The following is a 17,991-nucleotide window of genomic DNA, read 5'->3' on the forward strand; positions in this document are numbered from 1 at the left end:
TGTTGTCCATGTCAAGAAGCCCATGTCAATAAGTAAAGCCAGATGTGGAAATAGTTAGTGCAAACTATATGCAGAATGCTGAGGGAAAATGAAAATGGGGAGTCTAGGAGAAGTGACTCCAATTTCAGTGATGGGCTCCAAGTCACTGACTTCTGTTCTTCAGGCAGAATGATCACGAATGAGGTCTGCCTCTTTCTAGAATGGAAAAGGACTGATAAAACTAGCATAGCCCAACTGTCTCATTTTAAAGATGAGGAAACTGAGGCCCATGGAAGTGAAGTAATTTGTTCCAGGTTACAAAGGTAGAAACCACAGGTGGGATTTGAATTCAGGTCCTTTGATTTCAGAGCAGCCGTGCTCATTCTCATTTCCCTGTGCAGTGCTATTTATCAAGCACTTTGTTATACTTTTCTTGGTTAAAATTGCAGGTAATATTTCATGGTTGTTGCCCAACCTTGCTTTTTAGAGGTGATTATGTTGTGGAGGTATACCTTTTTTGGGGGGCTAAATTCCTCATTTTTTAAATGTAAAAGAAACAAACATAAATTGCTATGTTTTGTCAATTTTAAGAAGTAATTTGCTTTCTTTTGGGGGGGGGGGGGACATGCCCCTTCCCCTCCTGACTCTGATTCAAAGAAGCAGCAATTTTTGTTTGTTTGTTGCTCTTTTAAACTCCCTGGGAAAATTTCTGACTCTTGTTATCTCCTGCAAGGGTAGCTAGCATGTGACCTTTGGCTATCTTGCACAAGATCAAAGACAGGCATAAAATCCTTTGCTTGGAGGCACAAAGTACAAGGACTTTACTGGACTGCACTGCTTCAGTTTCCTTGTGAGAGATCTGTTCTAGGTGTAGCTCTTGACCATGCCCTGCCTTTCAGAAACAAAGATGGCAAATGAGGGTACTGCCAGCTCAGTGAGATCCATTTCTCTAGGACTAGGGAGCTTTAATGAGGAAGAAACACTCACATTTACTATCTTATGCATTGGGATGTGTCCAAGAAATATGCAGAACATGAATAACTGGCATAGAAAATTCACAAAGAAAAATTATTGTAATAAAGAAGTAAATGACATGCCTTTACTTCCTTTATTTAAGCTTGCAGAGTGTTAGGGGTTGTAGTGAGCACTGTCAGGAAGATGAGTTCAAAATCTAACAGATATTTCTCCAGCTGTGTGACCTGGGCCAAATCACTTACCCTCTGTCTGCCGCATTTCCTCATCTGTAAAATGGGTATAATAATTGTACCTCCCCTCCCAGGATCCTGATTTGTGAGGATCAAATGAGATAGAATGTATGCAAAGTGAATTGTATATTTTGAAGCCAACATCCACCAATATGAGTATTTTCATCCACAAAGAACAGAAAAAAAAGAATTGTATATGAAACTGTGAACTTCTATTAGGAGTTGCTTTGAAAAGTATAGGTTAAATTTAACATTATAATAACAGTGCCATTTTGGTTGTCCATGTCTCTTTCTAAACTTCCTTCTGCTCTATTATGTATACTAAGTTTTCTTTCTTTCTTTCTTTCTTTCTTTCTTTCTTTCTTTCTTTCTTTCTTTCTTTCTTTCTTTCTTTCTTTCTTCTTCTTTCTTTCTTTCTTTCTTTCTTTCTTTCTTTCTTTCTTTCTTTCTTTCTTTCTTTCTTTCTTTCTTTCTCTCTTTCTCTCTTTCTCTCTTTCTCTCTTTCTCTCTTTCTCTCTTTCTCTCTTTCTCTCTTTCTCTCTTTCTCTCTTTCTCTCTTTCTCTCTTTCTTCTCTTCTCTCTTCTCTCTTTCTCCTCTTTCTCTCTTTCTCTTTCTCTCTTTCTCTCCTTCTCTCCTTCTCTCCTTCTCTCCTTCTCTCCTTCTCTCCTTCTCTCCTTCTCTCCTTCTCTCCTTCTCTCCTTCTCTCCTTCTCTCCTTCTCTCCTTCTCTCCTTCTCTCCTTCTCTCCTCTCCTTCTCTCCTTCTCTCCTTCTCTCTTTCTCTCTTTCTCTCTCTCTTTCTCTCCCTTTCTCCCTCCCATTCTTCCTTCCTCCCTCTCTCCCTCCCCTCTCTCTCTCCCTCCCCTCCCTCCCTCCCTCCCTCCCTCCCTCCCTCCCTTCCTTCCTTCCTTCCTTCCTTCCTTCCTTCCTTCCTTCTTCCTTCCTTCCTTCCTTCCTTCCTTCCTTCCTTCCTTCCTTCCTTCCTTCCTTCCTTCCTTCCTTCCTTCCTTCCTTCTTCCTTCCTTCCTTCCTTCCTTCCTTCCCTTCCTTTTCTTCCTTTCTTCCTTCCTCTTCCTCCCCAGCTTCTAGCATCAATAGAAGCCCTCCCTATATTAGAAGTATAGAGAAATTGGATCATTAAGTGGCTCAGTGGATAGATTGCCAGACCTGGAGGCAGAAGGACCTGGGCTCAATCTGGCCTCAGATACCTCCTAGCTGTGTGACCCTGGACAAGTCACTTAACCTCAATTGCCTAGCCTTAACCTTTTTTCTGCTTTAGAACCAATAGATAGCATTGATTCTAAGATGGAAGGTTGTTTTTGTTTTTTTTTTTAAGTATAGACAAGCAAAATCAGTTGCAATCTTGGCCATATTTGAAAATGTATGGCTTATTCTGTCCCTCATTTTCTCTTTTTGCCATTTAGGGTTAAGGATTGTTCAAAATACTAATAAGGACAGCTTTAACCAGCAAGAGATAGGAAATAGTACTCTCAAATCAACTTTTTGAGGCAGCTTTTGAGACCCTTGGGTATAGGTGGGTGAAGAAGAACTTATTTGAACTGTCACTTTCTGGGTTGATGATGGGCCACCATTTGATACCCAGTAGCTACCAATTTAAATTAATTTTTTCTCATTTAAGGGTGCTAAACTCACTTGTTTTGAATGATTAAAGTAGCAGTTCTTTTTGGTTTTAGGACCACTTACTACATTTCCTTCCCAAAAGAATTTTTGCTCATGTGGTTATATTTATTGTTATTTACTGCACTTTCAAAGAAAATCTAACTTAAAAAAATGCAGGCCCCCTTGAAGGGTCTTAGGGATATCTTAGGGTCCCCAAAACACATGTTGGAAAATAACAATGCTAAAGGATTGGAAAATTGCTAAAGGATGTTAATGACAACTAAATTTTATTGCCCTGAGTCAAAGTTCTAGTTACTCAACCCTAGTTATGCCTTTACAGGTCTATTCATTAATTTGTTCAGGGAATACTTACTATTCTGTGCAAGCTTTTTGCTAGATTGTAAGGAAGATAACAAGAGGGTTATGAGATATAGTGTTTGTCTTTTAGGAGCTCATCCTCTAGAAGGGATGATAAGAAAAGTATATAAATAACAAGCCAAAGGTGATAATGTAGAAGTAGGAATGGGCTAGATTGGGAAAGGCTTTCAATATCAGATACAACATTTTACATACAAAGAAGGAAGTTCTCCCACAATGCTTTTTGTGGTGACCAGAATATGGAGATGGTAGCATCTGAGAGGATCTTTAAATGGATTGGAAGTGGGTGAGGCTGATGAAAGAGAGCCCAGTAAAGAGTTATCTAATTTAGAGGGAAAGTTAATTTGTATAAGAAGCTTAGCCTGATATCCCAGTTGTTAGTTCCCTCTCCCCTTAAATTATTAACAAATTTAAAATATATTTTTGTATTTTATATATGTACTTGTTTCCTTTAAGAGAAGGGATGGATTTGAGACGGACAGCTTTGCTGACAAAGAGATTCTGAAATCAAAGATGGCCCTAGGGTTTGCAGCTTGGACTAATGGAAATATGTTGGTGCTATTAAAAGATTTAGGTGGGAGAGTTAGGTGGCACAGTGGATGGAGCTTCAGGACTGAGTTGGGTTCAAATCTGGCCTCAGATATTTCCTAGTTGTGTCAGCTAGGGCAAGTCACTTAACCCTATTTGCCTAGCCCATTCCCTTACACTTAGAATTGTTACTAAGACAGAAAATAAGAGTTTGAAAAAAATAGAAGTAGTAAGAATAGAACAGAAGGGGGGCAACTGGGTAGCTCAGTGGACTGAGAGCCAGGCCTAGAGATGGGAGGTAGGACCCAAGTTCGAATCTGGCTTCAGACACTTCCTAGCTGGGAGACCCTGGACTAGTCACTTAATCCCTATCTGCCTAGCCCTTACTGCCCTTCTTCTGCCTTGTAACAATAAGGCAGAAGGTGAGGGGTTGAATAAAAAAAGAACAGAATAGAAGAAGTAATGAAGAGTAGATGATTGGAGAACAGGACAGATACCACAAGTTCCAGTGAGTGTTGAATACAGGTGATTTCATGAATATTTTAAACCATATGAAATTCTCTTATAAAATATACAAAATAATTTCTAATTTTGTGTCATGTTTAAGATGAAGTTTCAATAAAGAATGAGAAAACACGAGTAGCCCGGAAGGTCCAACGGAGTCATTTCTAGCCAAATTTCTTACCTCCAGGAGGGACGGCCTTTCCAAGATGTTAGAGCTTTGGACTTCAGCCAGGGTATTGGCTTGTCCATCATTTCTGCCCAGGCAGCCCTCCCTGACCAGGCGTCGGACCTCCCTTCAGTGCTTATTAGCAGCCTGACCCTGGGTACCGATCACTTAATCTCTGTCTGGTTCAGGTTTCTTCAATTCTCAAGAGAGATTATTGGTATGGGTCAATGGTGAAACTGAATCTAGGGATCCCGGCTGGCCCCGCATTGACTCAGAAAACCTCATTTTAGAAGGTTAATTTACTCTGGTTCAAACTACACTCAGGAGTGTTGGAGGCTGCACTCTGGTCCAGATGACCCCCCGAACGGATCATGTGAACCCATCCCAACGGATCTCTTCCTTAGTTAAAGCCAATGATGGATTCCTTCAGGCAGCATACTGGGCTCAACACCATTAAGTGGTAGATTTGCCCAATATCACCTAGATGGTGGCAGATGAATGACTTGAACTCGAGGTCTCAAAATCTAGTGTTCTTTCCACTATAGCCCAGATCAGAGGACATAGATTTGGAGCAGAGGGATCCTCAGAGAGTTTCCAGTCCAACCCACTCATTTACTGATGAGGGAACAGGCTCGAGAGGTTAAACAACCTAACCAATGCCGTAATTCCTACATGTCTAAGGTAGGATTGGAACTCTGTTTTTCTGACTCTCAAGAACAGTTTCTTATTGACTATACCAGAGACTGAATGACTGTATTATTGGTTTTAACTACAAACGGGTCACAAATAACTTCATTAATGAGAATCATGTATATTTGGGAAAAACAAGTTAAGTTTGAACCATCATCCCTTTACGACACTTGCTATTTTTTAAATCCTTCTCATCTGTCTGGGAATCAATCCTATGTATTGGTTCCAAGGCAGAAGTGGGTAAAGACTAGGCAATGAGAGTTAAGTGACTTGCCCAGGGTCACACAGCTGGGAAGTATCTGAGGTCAAATTTGAACCCAGGATCTCTTGTCTAAGCCTAGGTCTCAATACATCCAACCACCTTGCTGCCTCATGAACTACTTTTTCTAGAAATGATTCACTTGATATTGTTTTTATACACTTGATATTTTTTTTGGCTTGTTGTTAAGAGGAAAGGCCCTAATCAAAGATCAAGGTTCTCTAATTCAATCTATTTATTGCTGAACCTTTTTTTTTTAAACCCTTACCTTCCATCTTGGAGTCAATACTGTGTATTGGTTCCAAGGCAGAAGAGTGGTAAGGGCTATGCAATGGGGTTAAGTGACTTGCTCAGGGTCACACAGCTGGGAAGTGTCTGAGGTCAGATTTGAACCTAGGACCTCCCGTCTCTGGGCCTGGCTTCCAATCCACTGAGCTACCCAGTTGCCTCTATTGCTTGACATTTTTAAGGGAAGTTTGCATTTTCAAAATCACATACAAATGACCCATGCTGTTGTTGAGTCCTTTTAGTTGTATCTGATTCTTTGGGACTTATTTTTGGGGTTTTCTTGGCAAAGATACTGGAGTGATTTGCCATTTCTTTCTCCAGGTCATTTTACAGAGGAGGAAAGTGAGGCCAACAAGATTTGATGTTTTCTTGGCAGAGATACTGGAGGGATTTGCCATTTCCTTCTCATTTTACAAGTGGGGAAACTGAGCACAACAGGATTTGGAGTTTTCTTGGCAAAGATACTGTAGTGGTTTGCCATTTCCTTCTAATTTTACAGAGGAGGAAACTGAGGCCAACAGGATTTGGAGTTTTCTTGGCAGAGATACTGTAGTGATTTGCCATTTCCTTCTAATTTTACAGAGGAGGAAACTGAGGCCAACAGGATTTAGAATTTTCTTGGCAGAGATACTGTAGTGATTTGTCATTTCCTTCTAATTTTACAGAGGAGGAAACTGAGGCCAACAGGATTTAGAATTTTCTTGGCAGAGATACTGTAGTGGGTTGCCATTTCCTTCCAATTTTACAGAGGAGGAAACTGAAGCCAACAGGATTTGGAGTTTTTCTTGGCAGAGATACTGTAGTGATTTGCCATTTCCTTCTAATTTTACAGAGGAGGAAACTGAGGCCAACAGGATTTAGAATTTTCTTGGCATAGATACTGTAGTGGTTTGCCATTTCCTTCCAATTTTACAGAGGAGGAAACTGAAGCCAACAGGATTTGGAGTTTTCTTGGCAGAGATACTGGAGTGGAAACTGAGGGAATAAAAAGGGTTAAATGATTTGCCAAGGGTCACACATCTAGTTAGTGTTGAACGCAGGAAGATGAGTCTTACTGACTCTCTCCACTGTACCACCTAACAGCCCCAGCTGGAAGCTAGATGGGACCTTAGAGACCACCTAGTCCCACCCCATCATTTAAGAGAGGAGGAAAGCGGCCCAGAGAATGAGAAGAACTTTCCTGAAGTCACCCTGGTAAATAAGCCGGGAAGGAGGATGTGAACTCAGTATGGGAATGACAAACCCGGGGAGGCACAATGATTTTAAGGGGTGTCAACAAGGGAGTGGAACAGGTGGGAGCCCTTCTTCTGTAAGTGACAAGATTAAGAATTTAATCTTTAGTCCCAGAGGAAGGAAGTGACTCAGTACCTCTGAGCAGGGAGTGGAGACATGACCTTGCCATGAAACAGGGATGAACTGAAACCCAGATTTCAGCTTCAGGGGGTGGAGCAGTGAGCCGGGGCAAGGAAGAGCTTTGGGCAAGAGGACAATTCATTTGGTAAATAAATCCACGATATATTTCCCGCCTGCCTCTTCTGGGGGAAGGAAGTTTTCACACGGAGACAAGGAGCCATTGTCAAGGGACTTTAGAGCGACATCTTTCTCCTTAGTTTACAGAAGGGTTAGACAGTGGCCCAAAGTCAACAGCGCGAGGTGTGGTTTGGGGACAGATTAATTTGCTGAAATGAGGGGTTTGTTGTGGTCCTCTCAGCTCTTCTGCTGTCACTCAGGGTTAGAGCTGGGTGAGGGACTTGCCCAAGGTCTCCTAGGTCACAAAGGATGTCAACTCAGGTTCTGTGAATTTTCTCTAAAACTTCTCCCTTTTTTCTGACCACTTTAATGCTGCTTAGATGATTATTTATATTTATATATTTATTATATGTATTACAATTACAATTGAAAGATTACATAGGGATACAGTGATACCTTAAAAAATAAACTTCCCCAAGAAAAACTTTTTGGGAATGAAGAACTTTTAAAAAAACCCTTACTTTCTGTCTTAGAATCAGTACCGTGTATTAGTTCCAAGGCAGAAGAGTGGTAAGGGCTAGGCAATGGGGGTTAAGTGACTTGCCCAGGGTCACACAGCTAGGAAGTGTCTGAGGCCATATTTGAACCCAGGACCTCCCATCTCAATCCATTGAGCCACCTACCTGTCCCTGAATGAAGAACCTTTGAACCAAATTGTCCTGGATGTCCTGGAGGTTGGTAGAAGTTTCTGGGTCAGTTGGTAGTCATGGTGATTGCTAGGATTTAGTCAGGTCCCTGAAGCTGTAACTCTGTGAAATTATGATTAAATAAGGTGTCATCCCCATGGATATGGATGTACCACCCCTTGTTACAATAGACCAAGAGTACTAAGGAGCCATAGCCTACCTCATAGGGAGGGAAAAAGCTCTCTTTCGATGGAGGGATAGAGGAGGGAGAGATCTATGACCTGTGCAAAGTCAGCCTTAGACCCCCTAAATTAGTTAGGCTTTTTATAATAAAGTTTCTGACCACAAAGCATATCGAAAAGAGGGTTTCTATGAGAGGTATTTTGATCTTGATTGATCCCTCTCTACTTTTGTGAAATCCAGCTGGTCAATGGCAGGGAATTACCCAGGTTGGTGATTGTGGTGACAGCGACCACAGTACATGGCCCTAATCTTAAGTGGGCTCTCGCTGTCTCATAGCTAATGTTTTTAGCTTTCACACATAATTGATTTTTTTCCCTTTAAACCCTTACCTTTCCTCTTGGAGTCAATTCTGTGTATTGATTCCAAGGCAGAAGAGCAGTAAAGGCTAGGCAATGGGAGTTAAGTGACTTGCCCAGGGTCACACAGCTAGGAAGTGTCTGAGGACAGATTTGAACCCAGGATCTGACTTCAGGCCTGGCTCTCCATCCACTGAGCCACCCAGCTGTCCCCATAATGCTTATTTTTACAACATGAAACCTAGGAGTCTAGGTAAAGGGCTTGAATACCACTGGAGGGGAGTTTTCTTCCCGCTACTAGGGGCAATAGCATTACCAGCTACTTTTGGAGTATTTACTCTGTCTGCCTCCTTTATATATACACTGGACCCTGAGCACTTGGCTGGGATATTCTGCTCGTCCTTTAGGGAAGAAGAGAAGTTAATGATGTCTATAAAAGGAAGTGGCTCATCCAAGTGGAGGTGTTTATGTTTGTGGATTCTGTTCTCTCTCTTGCCCTTTGATTGTGTTGACATTTACGTGGAAGGTTTTTAAAATAGTCTGATTCTCCTCTGAAGCTCTGATTTTCCTTTCCTTCCATCTATTTTTGTTTCTACTTCCTCTTTCTGATTCTCCCTATTATCCAAGATTATAGGAGAAGCAGATTGTAGAGTTGAGAGAGGGTCAGGTGAGGCGCCAGGGGACCTAGTTCAAATCCTGTGCCTTTCACTCACTAACTCCGTGTCCTTGGGGAAGCCAAATTTTTTGGACTTTTAAGTTTTCTTCTCTGGAAAATGGGTAATTAGACACGTTGGCCTCTCAGGTCCCTTATAGCTCCCAACCTCCGAACCTAGGAGTTACTTGGCAAGGCTAAAATTCTGTGAGCAAGCATTCATGAAACTCTTTTAAGTATCTGGTGCTTCTATGATCACATCTCTTTTGCAGGTGAAGAAACTGAGGCTGAGACAGGTTCAGCGACTTTCCTGGGTCAGAATTTGAACTTGATCTACCTATTAGAGCATCAAACTTCCTTCTTAAATCAGAGCTTTCTCCTAGATATCCTATCCAGTGGCCAAATTTAGTAAAGACCTGCTTTAGAAGGCTTGGAGAGAGGGGAGAACCAGATGTGCTCCTGATTAGGAGGCAGCTAGCCATTCCAGAACAGAATCACTGCCCACAAAATGAAGGGATCGAAGTGAGAAACTTCTAAATCCAGTAGCAACATTAAAAGGCAGAGAAAATCATTTCTTTTTTAAACCCTCACCTTCTGTCTTAGAGTCAATACTGTTTATTGGTTCCAAAGCAGAAGAGTGGTAAGGGCTAGGCAATGGAGGTTAAATGACTTGCCCAGGGTCACACAGCTGGGAAGTGTCTGAGGCCAGATTTGAACCCAGGACTTCCCATCCCTGGGCCTGGCTCTCAATCCACTGAGCTACCCAGCTGCCCCCTGGCAAAATATATATATATATATATATATATATATTAATTTATTTATTTATTATTATTTTTTTAATGCGCTTGCCTTGTGTTTTAGAATCAATATAATGTATTGGTTCTATAGCAGAAGAGTGGTAAGGGCTAGGCAATGGAGGTTAAATGACTTGCCCAGGGTCACATACAACTGTGACACACAAGGGTCACATTTGAATTCAGGACCTCCAGGTCTGGCTCTCTAACCACTGAGCTACCCAGCCACCCCCCTTTAGTATCAGTTCTGAGACAAAAGGATGGCAGGTTAAGCAATTGGAGTTAACTGAGGCCAGATTTGAATGAACCCAAGTCCTCCCACCTTCAGGTTTGGTACTATCACCTATGCTACCCAGCTGTCTGAGATAGTGTTTTCTACATTGAAGTCATCACCCCTAGAATCTGAGAAAGGTCCATCAGAAAGCGAAATCACAGGAAAATGAATAAAGGTCAAGTAGGTATGGGAAATAGCACAGGTCTGACAGAAGGGAGAGCCAAGTACACCTCCAACTAGGAGACAGCCAGCCATTCCTGGGGCTGGTTGTCAAAGTAGATGGAAGGGCCGTCTCCTAGCGATTCGGAGCCTGTAAAAGCAAAGATTGTCACTATTTCAGGCGGAGGCACTGGAGGGATCCAGGGAAGAACTAAACAAAGTCCCACAAAAAGTTTGTGCTTGAGGGAGTGGAAAAGGAAGTGGGCAATCTGACCCTGAGTCATCCGAGATGATGGCTGATTTTCAATAGGCTGGGAGCAGAACCTGTACACTGAGGAACAGTGTTCCTCACAGTGTTGGGGAGGAGGAGGAAGAGGAGAATCTCATGAAGACAGCCCACAGCTCCAACACTGTGTGTGTGTGTGTGTGTGTGTGTGTGTGAGAGAGAGAGAGAGAGAGAGAGAAGAGAGAGAGAGAGAGAGAGAGAAAGAGAGAGAGAGAGAGATGGGGGAGGGAGGGAGCGAGAGGAGAGAGAGAGGAGAGAGAGAGAGAGAGAGAGAGAGAGAGAGAGAGAGAGAGAGAGAGAGAGAGAGAGAGAGAGAGAGAGAGAGAGAGAGAGAGAGAGAGAGAGAGAGATGGGGAGGGAGGAGGAGAGGGAGAGGGAAGGAGAGAAAAGGAGAGGGAGGGGAAAAAGAGAGAGAGAGAGGTGAGAGAGAGAAGGAGGGAGGAGAGAGAGAGAGAGAGAGAGGGGAGAGAGAGAGAGAGAGAGAGATGAGAGAGAGAGAGAGAGAGAGTGAGAGAGAGAGAGAGAGAGAGAGAGAGAGAGAGAGGAGAGAGCTGATTCATTGTCTCGCTTTTTAAAAAATCACCTGTTGGCATGCTGTAGAGGAATTCTTGGTCAGGCCTGGGCTGAGCTAGATGGCCCCTGAGGTCCTTTGCACCTCTAGCATGCTTTTCCCTGTTTATGTAATGAGAGGCTCAAGTGTTTAGCTTGAAGGGAGACGGTTGGTTGGTGCAGGTGGGGTAAGGGTGAAATGGGCTAAGACGCCCTGGTTAAGAAAGTTTATTCCTCTTCTGACCTATTACCAACACATGCTGACCTGCGTTTGGACCCTTCCTTGTTGTGCTTTGGTGTTGAGGGAACTTAGCCATAGGTAGGCCAAAGGAGATGGTCCCTTGTGCACTCCAACACTGCCCTGGAAGAGACTACCAACCCCCCCCCCCCACCCCCCAATGGTAGATGGGCAGCCAAGAGAGCAGAGCCCAAGAAAGCCTTCCATGCTTAGGAAGCTCAGGGTGCCCTTGTTTGTAGGTTTCCTAATGAAAGCAAACAGAAGGACCTGCCCACTTGCCAGCACATTCTACATAGATTGGCTGCCATTTAATCTTAGCAATTGTTCTCGCTGCTGCTACAGATGATTGCCTGTTAATTGTTTAGAAACTAATTGTTTCCCTTCTTTTTTAGCCACATAGAAAAAATCACCACCTGGCAGGACCCTCGGAAGACGATGACTCAACCTTTGAACCACATGGCTCTCCATCCCTCGGCAACTTCGACCCCGATGCCCCAGAGATCCATGGCGATGTCTCAGCCCAACCTGGGTGAGGATTTGACCTTCGGTTTTTGATTTGGGAATGGGAAGAGTGAGGGTTCCGTTGGAGCCACGTTACTGTGTGGCAGGGGGAGGTGGGCAGGACTTGAGCATTTCTTTTCCCCCTCCTCTCTCTTCCTCTCTGCAGCCCTGAGACTAGGGACCTGTCACTTTCAGCAGTGTTTGTGCTGACATCATGCAACAGACTTTGTTTTGCTGGACCGGTGGAAAAATCAGTGCAACTGGCTGACTTCACAGTCCAAGGGAAAGGGAGAGCTGAGGCACTGCCTGGGAATTCAATCAGTGAAGACAGCCAAAGTCTCCAACTGGGGGCCCTGGACCCCTTTAGTTTCTCCAGAGCAGGTGTCTCACCCTCACCTTCTCACAGTATCACTCTCCCCCCCCCCCCCCCCAATAACGTAGATAATTAATTACCTTTGAGCTTTCATTTTGCATAGGTTGCTTTATTTTGATTAGAAAATTGGCAGTTGAGAACAGAAAATATTTTCCGCTCAAGAATCTCTTTCAAAGGCATTAAACATGTGCCTTTGTCGTCACCAGCACTATTACTGATTTTATTCTATTTTTACTTGTTTCTTTTTTAAGCCCTCTCCTTCCATCTTAGCACCAAAGCTAGGTATTGGTTCCAAGGCAGAAGAGCAGCAAGGGCTAGGCAATGGGGGTCAAGTGACTTTCCCAGGATCATACAAGAAGGAAATGTCTAGGCTAGATTTAAGTACTACATTAAGTACTAATTAAGTACAATTAAACCAATATTTCTAGACTTCATTGGTTGCATTTTTAATGGTTAAAAAACAAGAAGGTTGTTTGCAACAGAAGTTACAAATTTTAGAAGATCGTTTCATTTCAACTCAACAATCTCTTTTTCAAAAATCTCACATTGGATTTTTTCTTCTTTTCTTTTTTTTTAAAACCCTTCCCTTCTGTCTTAGATTCAATACTGTGTATTGGTTCCAAGGTAGAAGAGTGGTAAGGGCTAGGCAATGGGGGTCAAGTGACTTGCCCAGGGTCACACAGCTAGAAGTATCTGAGGCCAGATTTGAACCCAGGATCTCCCATCTCTAGGCCTGGCTCTCAATCCACTGAGTTAACTAGCTGCCCCTTTCACATTGGATTTTGAGGAATGAAAAGGATAAAAAATGGACAAGTTATTCCTGGATCCATTTCTCTGATTCTGCAAGGTAGCCAAAGAGAATATAATCTCAAATAGAACCCAAATTACCTTAAGGTGGAAACCAGGAAGTCTGGAGTTATAATTTTGAAGGCTGCTGATCTAAAAGGGTGGCCAAAAGAGTAAAAGACGGCGAGAACAGCCCACACTGTGTCCTTATCTAGAGGGGAATTCAAGGGAAAATAATAACTAATGGATATACCAGCAGAGATAAATCTAAATTTTCTTTTAGTCATATGACCCCAATACAACCTTTATTGTACAGAACCAGATGCTAGTAGTGGAGTCCCAAGCTGGCTGGTGTCATAATGAAGAGTTTTCTTTCAAGGCAGAAGAAAGGGAGTTTTTACCGTCCTTTTAAAGAAATAGCCAACATTTACTTAGTATTTTTTTAGGAAAGCAAAATCCTTCATGTGAATTAATTCACTGGATGCTTACTGTCACCCTACATAGTTGTAGGGAAGGAAATTGAGTCTCAGAGCACCAGGGACTCATACCTAGTGTTGAGCCAGAATTTGAACCCATTTCTTCTGATTCTCAGGTCAAGCCCTCTGCTGTTGCTCATCGCTATATGCTGCTCTCCCTACCTTCAATTTTCATGATGTTTTTCACTCTTGTCCAATTCTTCATGACCCCATTTGGGGTTTTCTTGGCAAAGATATTGGAGAGGTTTGTCATTTCCTTTTCTGGCTCATTTTACAAATAAGGAAACTGAGGCAAACAGGGTTAAGTCACTTTCCCAAGGTCACACAGGTAGCAAAGTGTCCGAGGCCAGATTTGAAATCAGGAAGAGAATTTTTTTGACTCCAGGCCCAGCACTCTCTATCCATTGAGCCATAGGACTGTCTTTTTTATAGTTCTAGCACAAATGCATATGGAGGGGGCAGCTGGGTGTATTGAGAGCCAAGCCTAGAGACTAGGTCCAGGGTTCTGATCTGACCTATTCAGGGTCACACATCTAGTAAGTGTCTGAGGCAGTATTTGAACTCATGTTTCTTTACGCCAAGTCTCATGCTCTATTCATTGTTCTATCTAGTTCGCTGCACTTTGGGTTTTCCTAACGAGGTGCTCACTGGTGGGGTGTTTACTTGGCCTTTAGGATGTGACCCATTCCACCAGCCTGGGGGGAGGAGCAGATGTGCTCCCTGAATGGGCATCTCAAGAAGGAGAAATCCGAGTTAACTCCAAAGGCTGGGCAATGATTTAGTGACTCACAATATGGGAATATCCATCGCTTCCACCAGAGAATAGCGTTTCAGGCTACAGCTGCCTGTGGCTCACACTCTTTTTATAACACTCTTAAAATACATATAATAAAGGTAAAAAAGGTCCGATCATTTGTCAAGTTCATCTTGGAATTTCAGCTGTTCTTGAAGGCATCTTTACAGGGCAGGAAGGGAAGGCTTGAACTGACTAAGAAAAGGCTACAACAAAACATATTTGTTTATTAAAGACCGGGACCCTCTGTCTTAGAATCAATGCTCAACATGAGTTCCAAGGCAGAAGAGCAGTAAGGGTCAGGCAATTGGGTTTGAGTGGCTTGCCCAGGGTCACCTAGCTGGGAGATTTGAACCCAAGACCTTCTGTCTCCAGGTCTGGTTCTCTATCCACTACACCACTTGGTGGCCCCAATAATAAGAAGAAAATGGACTGGATCCTTAAGTCCATCATATCCCCATCACAACCTCCTAGTGATTGCAGAGTGTAGAGGAATCTCTTTATGTCAGTGGTGTTAGAGGACTGGACCAATATGCTTGTCAGTAGGTAGAGAGGGAGATAATAATGATAATAATAATAATTAATAATAGCTATCCTTTAGGTTGTTCTTTCCATATTTTATCTTATTTCGGCTTTACAAAAAGCCTATGAGGGAAGTAGTTATCCATCCCAAATCACAGGAGTTAGGGACCCACAATCTGGAAAATTTGTGTAAAAAATTTTGGTCCTCCTTTTGTACAGGAGAAGTCTGAATTATTTTATGGGGTGTTTACAGTACCTTATTGTCAATTTTGAGTTAAGTATGCATTTCTGAGTCTCTGAACTTTTTCTGTATCATCTGCTGGTCTTCTTCACATGTCATCTGGAGCTTCTGTAAAACTCCCCCTAAATTCTAATTTAATTTTTTTTCCCTTTAATAACCCTTTCCTTCGGTCTTGGAATCAATCCTGTGTATTGGTGCCAAGGCAGAAGAGTGGTAAGGGCTAGCCAATGGGGGTTAAGTGACTTTCCCAGGGTCACACAGCTGGGAAGTGTCTGAGGTCAGATTTGAACCCAGGACTTCCCATCTCAGGCCTGGCTTTCAAACCACTGAGCTCATTTAATAACATATAATGGATCAGTATCCATTATATGTCAAAACTGCCATGGAGAAAGTCACTATATAGAAGAGATAAGTGTATTATTATTATTCCCATTTTGCTGATGTAGAAACCAAAGTAGAGAGATCTTAAATGAGTTTCTCCAACAATAGTTATTAATTATCTGAGATGGGATTTGAACTTTGATCTCTGAAATTTGACTTTCTGATTCCAAATCTAGTTTCCTTCCTTCCGTCCTTCCTTCCTTCCTTCCTTCCTTCCTTCCTTCCTTCCTTCCTTCCTTCCTTCCTTCCGTCTGTCCTTCCTTCCTTCCTTCCTTCCTTCCTTCCTTCCTTCCTTCCTTCCTTCCTTCCTTCCTTCCTTCCTTCCTTCCTTCCTTCCTTCCTTCCTCCATCTTAGAATGTATACAGCATATCAGTTTCAAGGCAGAAGAGCAGTCAGAGTTAGGCCATGGTGGGGTTAAGTGACTTTCACAGGGTCATCCAATCCATCTAGGAAGTGTCTGAATCCTGGTTTGAACCCAGGATGTCCCAGCTCAGCTCTGGACTTGGCTCTATCCACTGAGTCACTGAGTTGCCTTGGTCAAATGTCTTTCCAAGGAGCTTCCTAAATAGGTGCAGCTGTTCTCCACCACTCAGATAGTTTCCTCTACTTTGTTTATTAGCTAATGAGGGTTGATCAGGCTTGCAAATTTATCAGGAAATTGAAGATGTCCCAGCAAAAAGGTGAGGACTTGCGTGTGAGTTGTGGTGGATGGCCAATTGTATTTGAGGTTTAGAGTAGGTAGGTGAAGAATACCTGGAGATGAGGAATGAGTATTGGGAAAGAGATTGAGAGTCAAGGAGTTCTTCAGATTTCCTTTGGGTCTTTACACACCCCAACATGGGGAACAAATGATGATAGAAAACAGGCAAATGGAGCCAGCCCAGGACTGCCTGAATGAAATCTATGTGCTGTTGCCATGGTAGCAGATGCAGTGAATGGAATGTAATATATAACATTATATAGATAAAATATATAATATAATATAATATAATATAATAGCAATATATAACATATTACATGCCATCTATAAATACACACAAGTATATCTAAATTTAACATGTAATGTATTTATTATATTTGTAATATAATATATATTATGTAATTATATATATATAATTATATATATAAATATAATAAATATTACAGGCCACCTATAAATGCATATAAGTATAACTAAAGAAATACTATGTAATATGTAATACAATGTAATGTATTATTATATATATATTATATGCCATATATCAATAGATATAAATAAATACTATGATGTAATATATTACATTATGGATCCAGTCATTCAGATCCTGGATTGAGAGCTGGAAGTGGCCTTCAAAGTCATTGCTCCCACCTCCTGCATGAGCAGAAGTGGCAATCTGGGCTTTGAATTCTCTTGCTTCTGTGTGTAAAGAGCTCTTTTCATCCTACATCCTACATCCTTTGACTCCAGAGTCAGATGACGTTTCCATCATGTTAAGCTTTGTTGTTCATTCGTTTCGATCATGTTCCATTCTTCATGAGCTCATTTGGAGTTTTCTGGGTGAGGACATTAGAGTGGTTTGCCATTTCCTTCTCTGGCTCATTTTCTAGATGGGAAAACTGAGGCAAACAGGGCTAAGTGACTTGCTCAGGGTCCCCCCAGGCTAGATTTGAACTCGGGAAGATGTGTCTTCCTGCTCCTCCCGGGCTCCATCCATTGTGTCTTGTAGTTGCCCTTTGCACCATACTTCTTCCATAGTACACTAATCTTTGATTATAATCATTGTATATGACCAGGAAATGCTTTATTTGATGCTAGCAGGACAGGTTTTGTTCCCGAAAAATAGTGTTTATTTACAGCAATTGTTTCCAAAATTGAATGACTTTCCATTTGTGAAAAATCGTTTCTATTTTTACTTTATATTTACTTTATGTTACAAAGTAATATGCACATTACTGTGATTGGGAGTAGTGCCCTCTGGTGGAAATGTGTACAAACCATTGTGCTGATCGATAAGAATGAAGTTGTTTTGGGGTCCCCCAAGGAGGAGGAGCTTATTGCAGTTATGCTTTTCTCCAACTGGAACTTTGACCCTGAAAATTTGCTGCACATCCATTTGTCTTTTCAAATACAAGAGGGAAGCTGACATTTAAAGGGGTAATAAAGATGGTCAATTATTTTGTAAAATTGGAGAATCATCCCAGGAGCCAAGGAACCTCTGATATAGGTGCAGAGAGCATCCTGACGTTGTAATCCTAGGGAAATGTTACATTATCTCTCCATATCTGTTTCTCTATTTTGAAAATGGGAATTGTGGGCTACTTAATGGCTGAGGACCGTTCAGATTCTAATATTCACTCCTTTCTCCAGGCTTTATATAGGGTGCAGCACCCCTGCCTAGTCTCAAAAACACTAATCCCTTTTCATATTTTCTTATAATTCTTGAGTGGCATTCTGCTGTATTTTTCTCTCATTCTTTTTTTTTTTAAAGACTCTGACCTTTTGTCTTAGAATCAATACTGTGTATTAGTTCCAAGGCAGAAGAGGGGTAAGGGCTAGGCAATTGGGTTTAAGTGACTTGCCCAGGGTCACACAGCTGGGAAGTGTCTGAGGGGAGATTCGAACCCAGGACCTCCTATCTAAGCCTAGTTCTCAATACACTAAACTACCTTGTTGT

At 42.1% G+C, this 17,991-nt stretch overlaps 1 protein-coding gene across 2 annotated transcripts in view; it reads left to right on the forward strand.

The window, feature by feature from the left end:
* WWTR1 (WW domain containing transcription regulator 1) overlaps nucleotides 1-17,991 on the forward strand; it is a 195,967-nt gene that overhangs the window by 109,422 nt on the left and 68,554 nt on the right. For both annotated transcript variants that reach the window (XM_007502050.3, XM_056807179.1), the window contains exon 2: nucleotides 11,656-11,792. In XM_007502050.3, the coding sequence (XP_007502112.1) occupies nucleotides 11,656-11,792 (137 nt within the window). The remainder of the gene's footprint in view (nucleotides 1-11,655; nucleotides 11,793-17,991) is intronic.

Source organism: Monodelphis domestica, chromosome 8 (genome assembly GCF_027887165.1).
Source record: "Monodelphis domestica isolate mMonDom1 chromosome 8, mMonDom1.pri, whole genome shotgun sequence".
Classification (NCBI taxonomy): Eukaryota; Metazoa; Chordata; class Mammalia; order Didelphimorphia; family Didelphidae; genus Monodelphis; species Monodelphis domestica.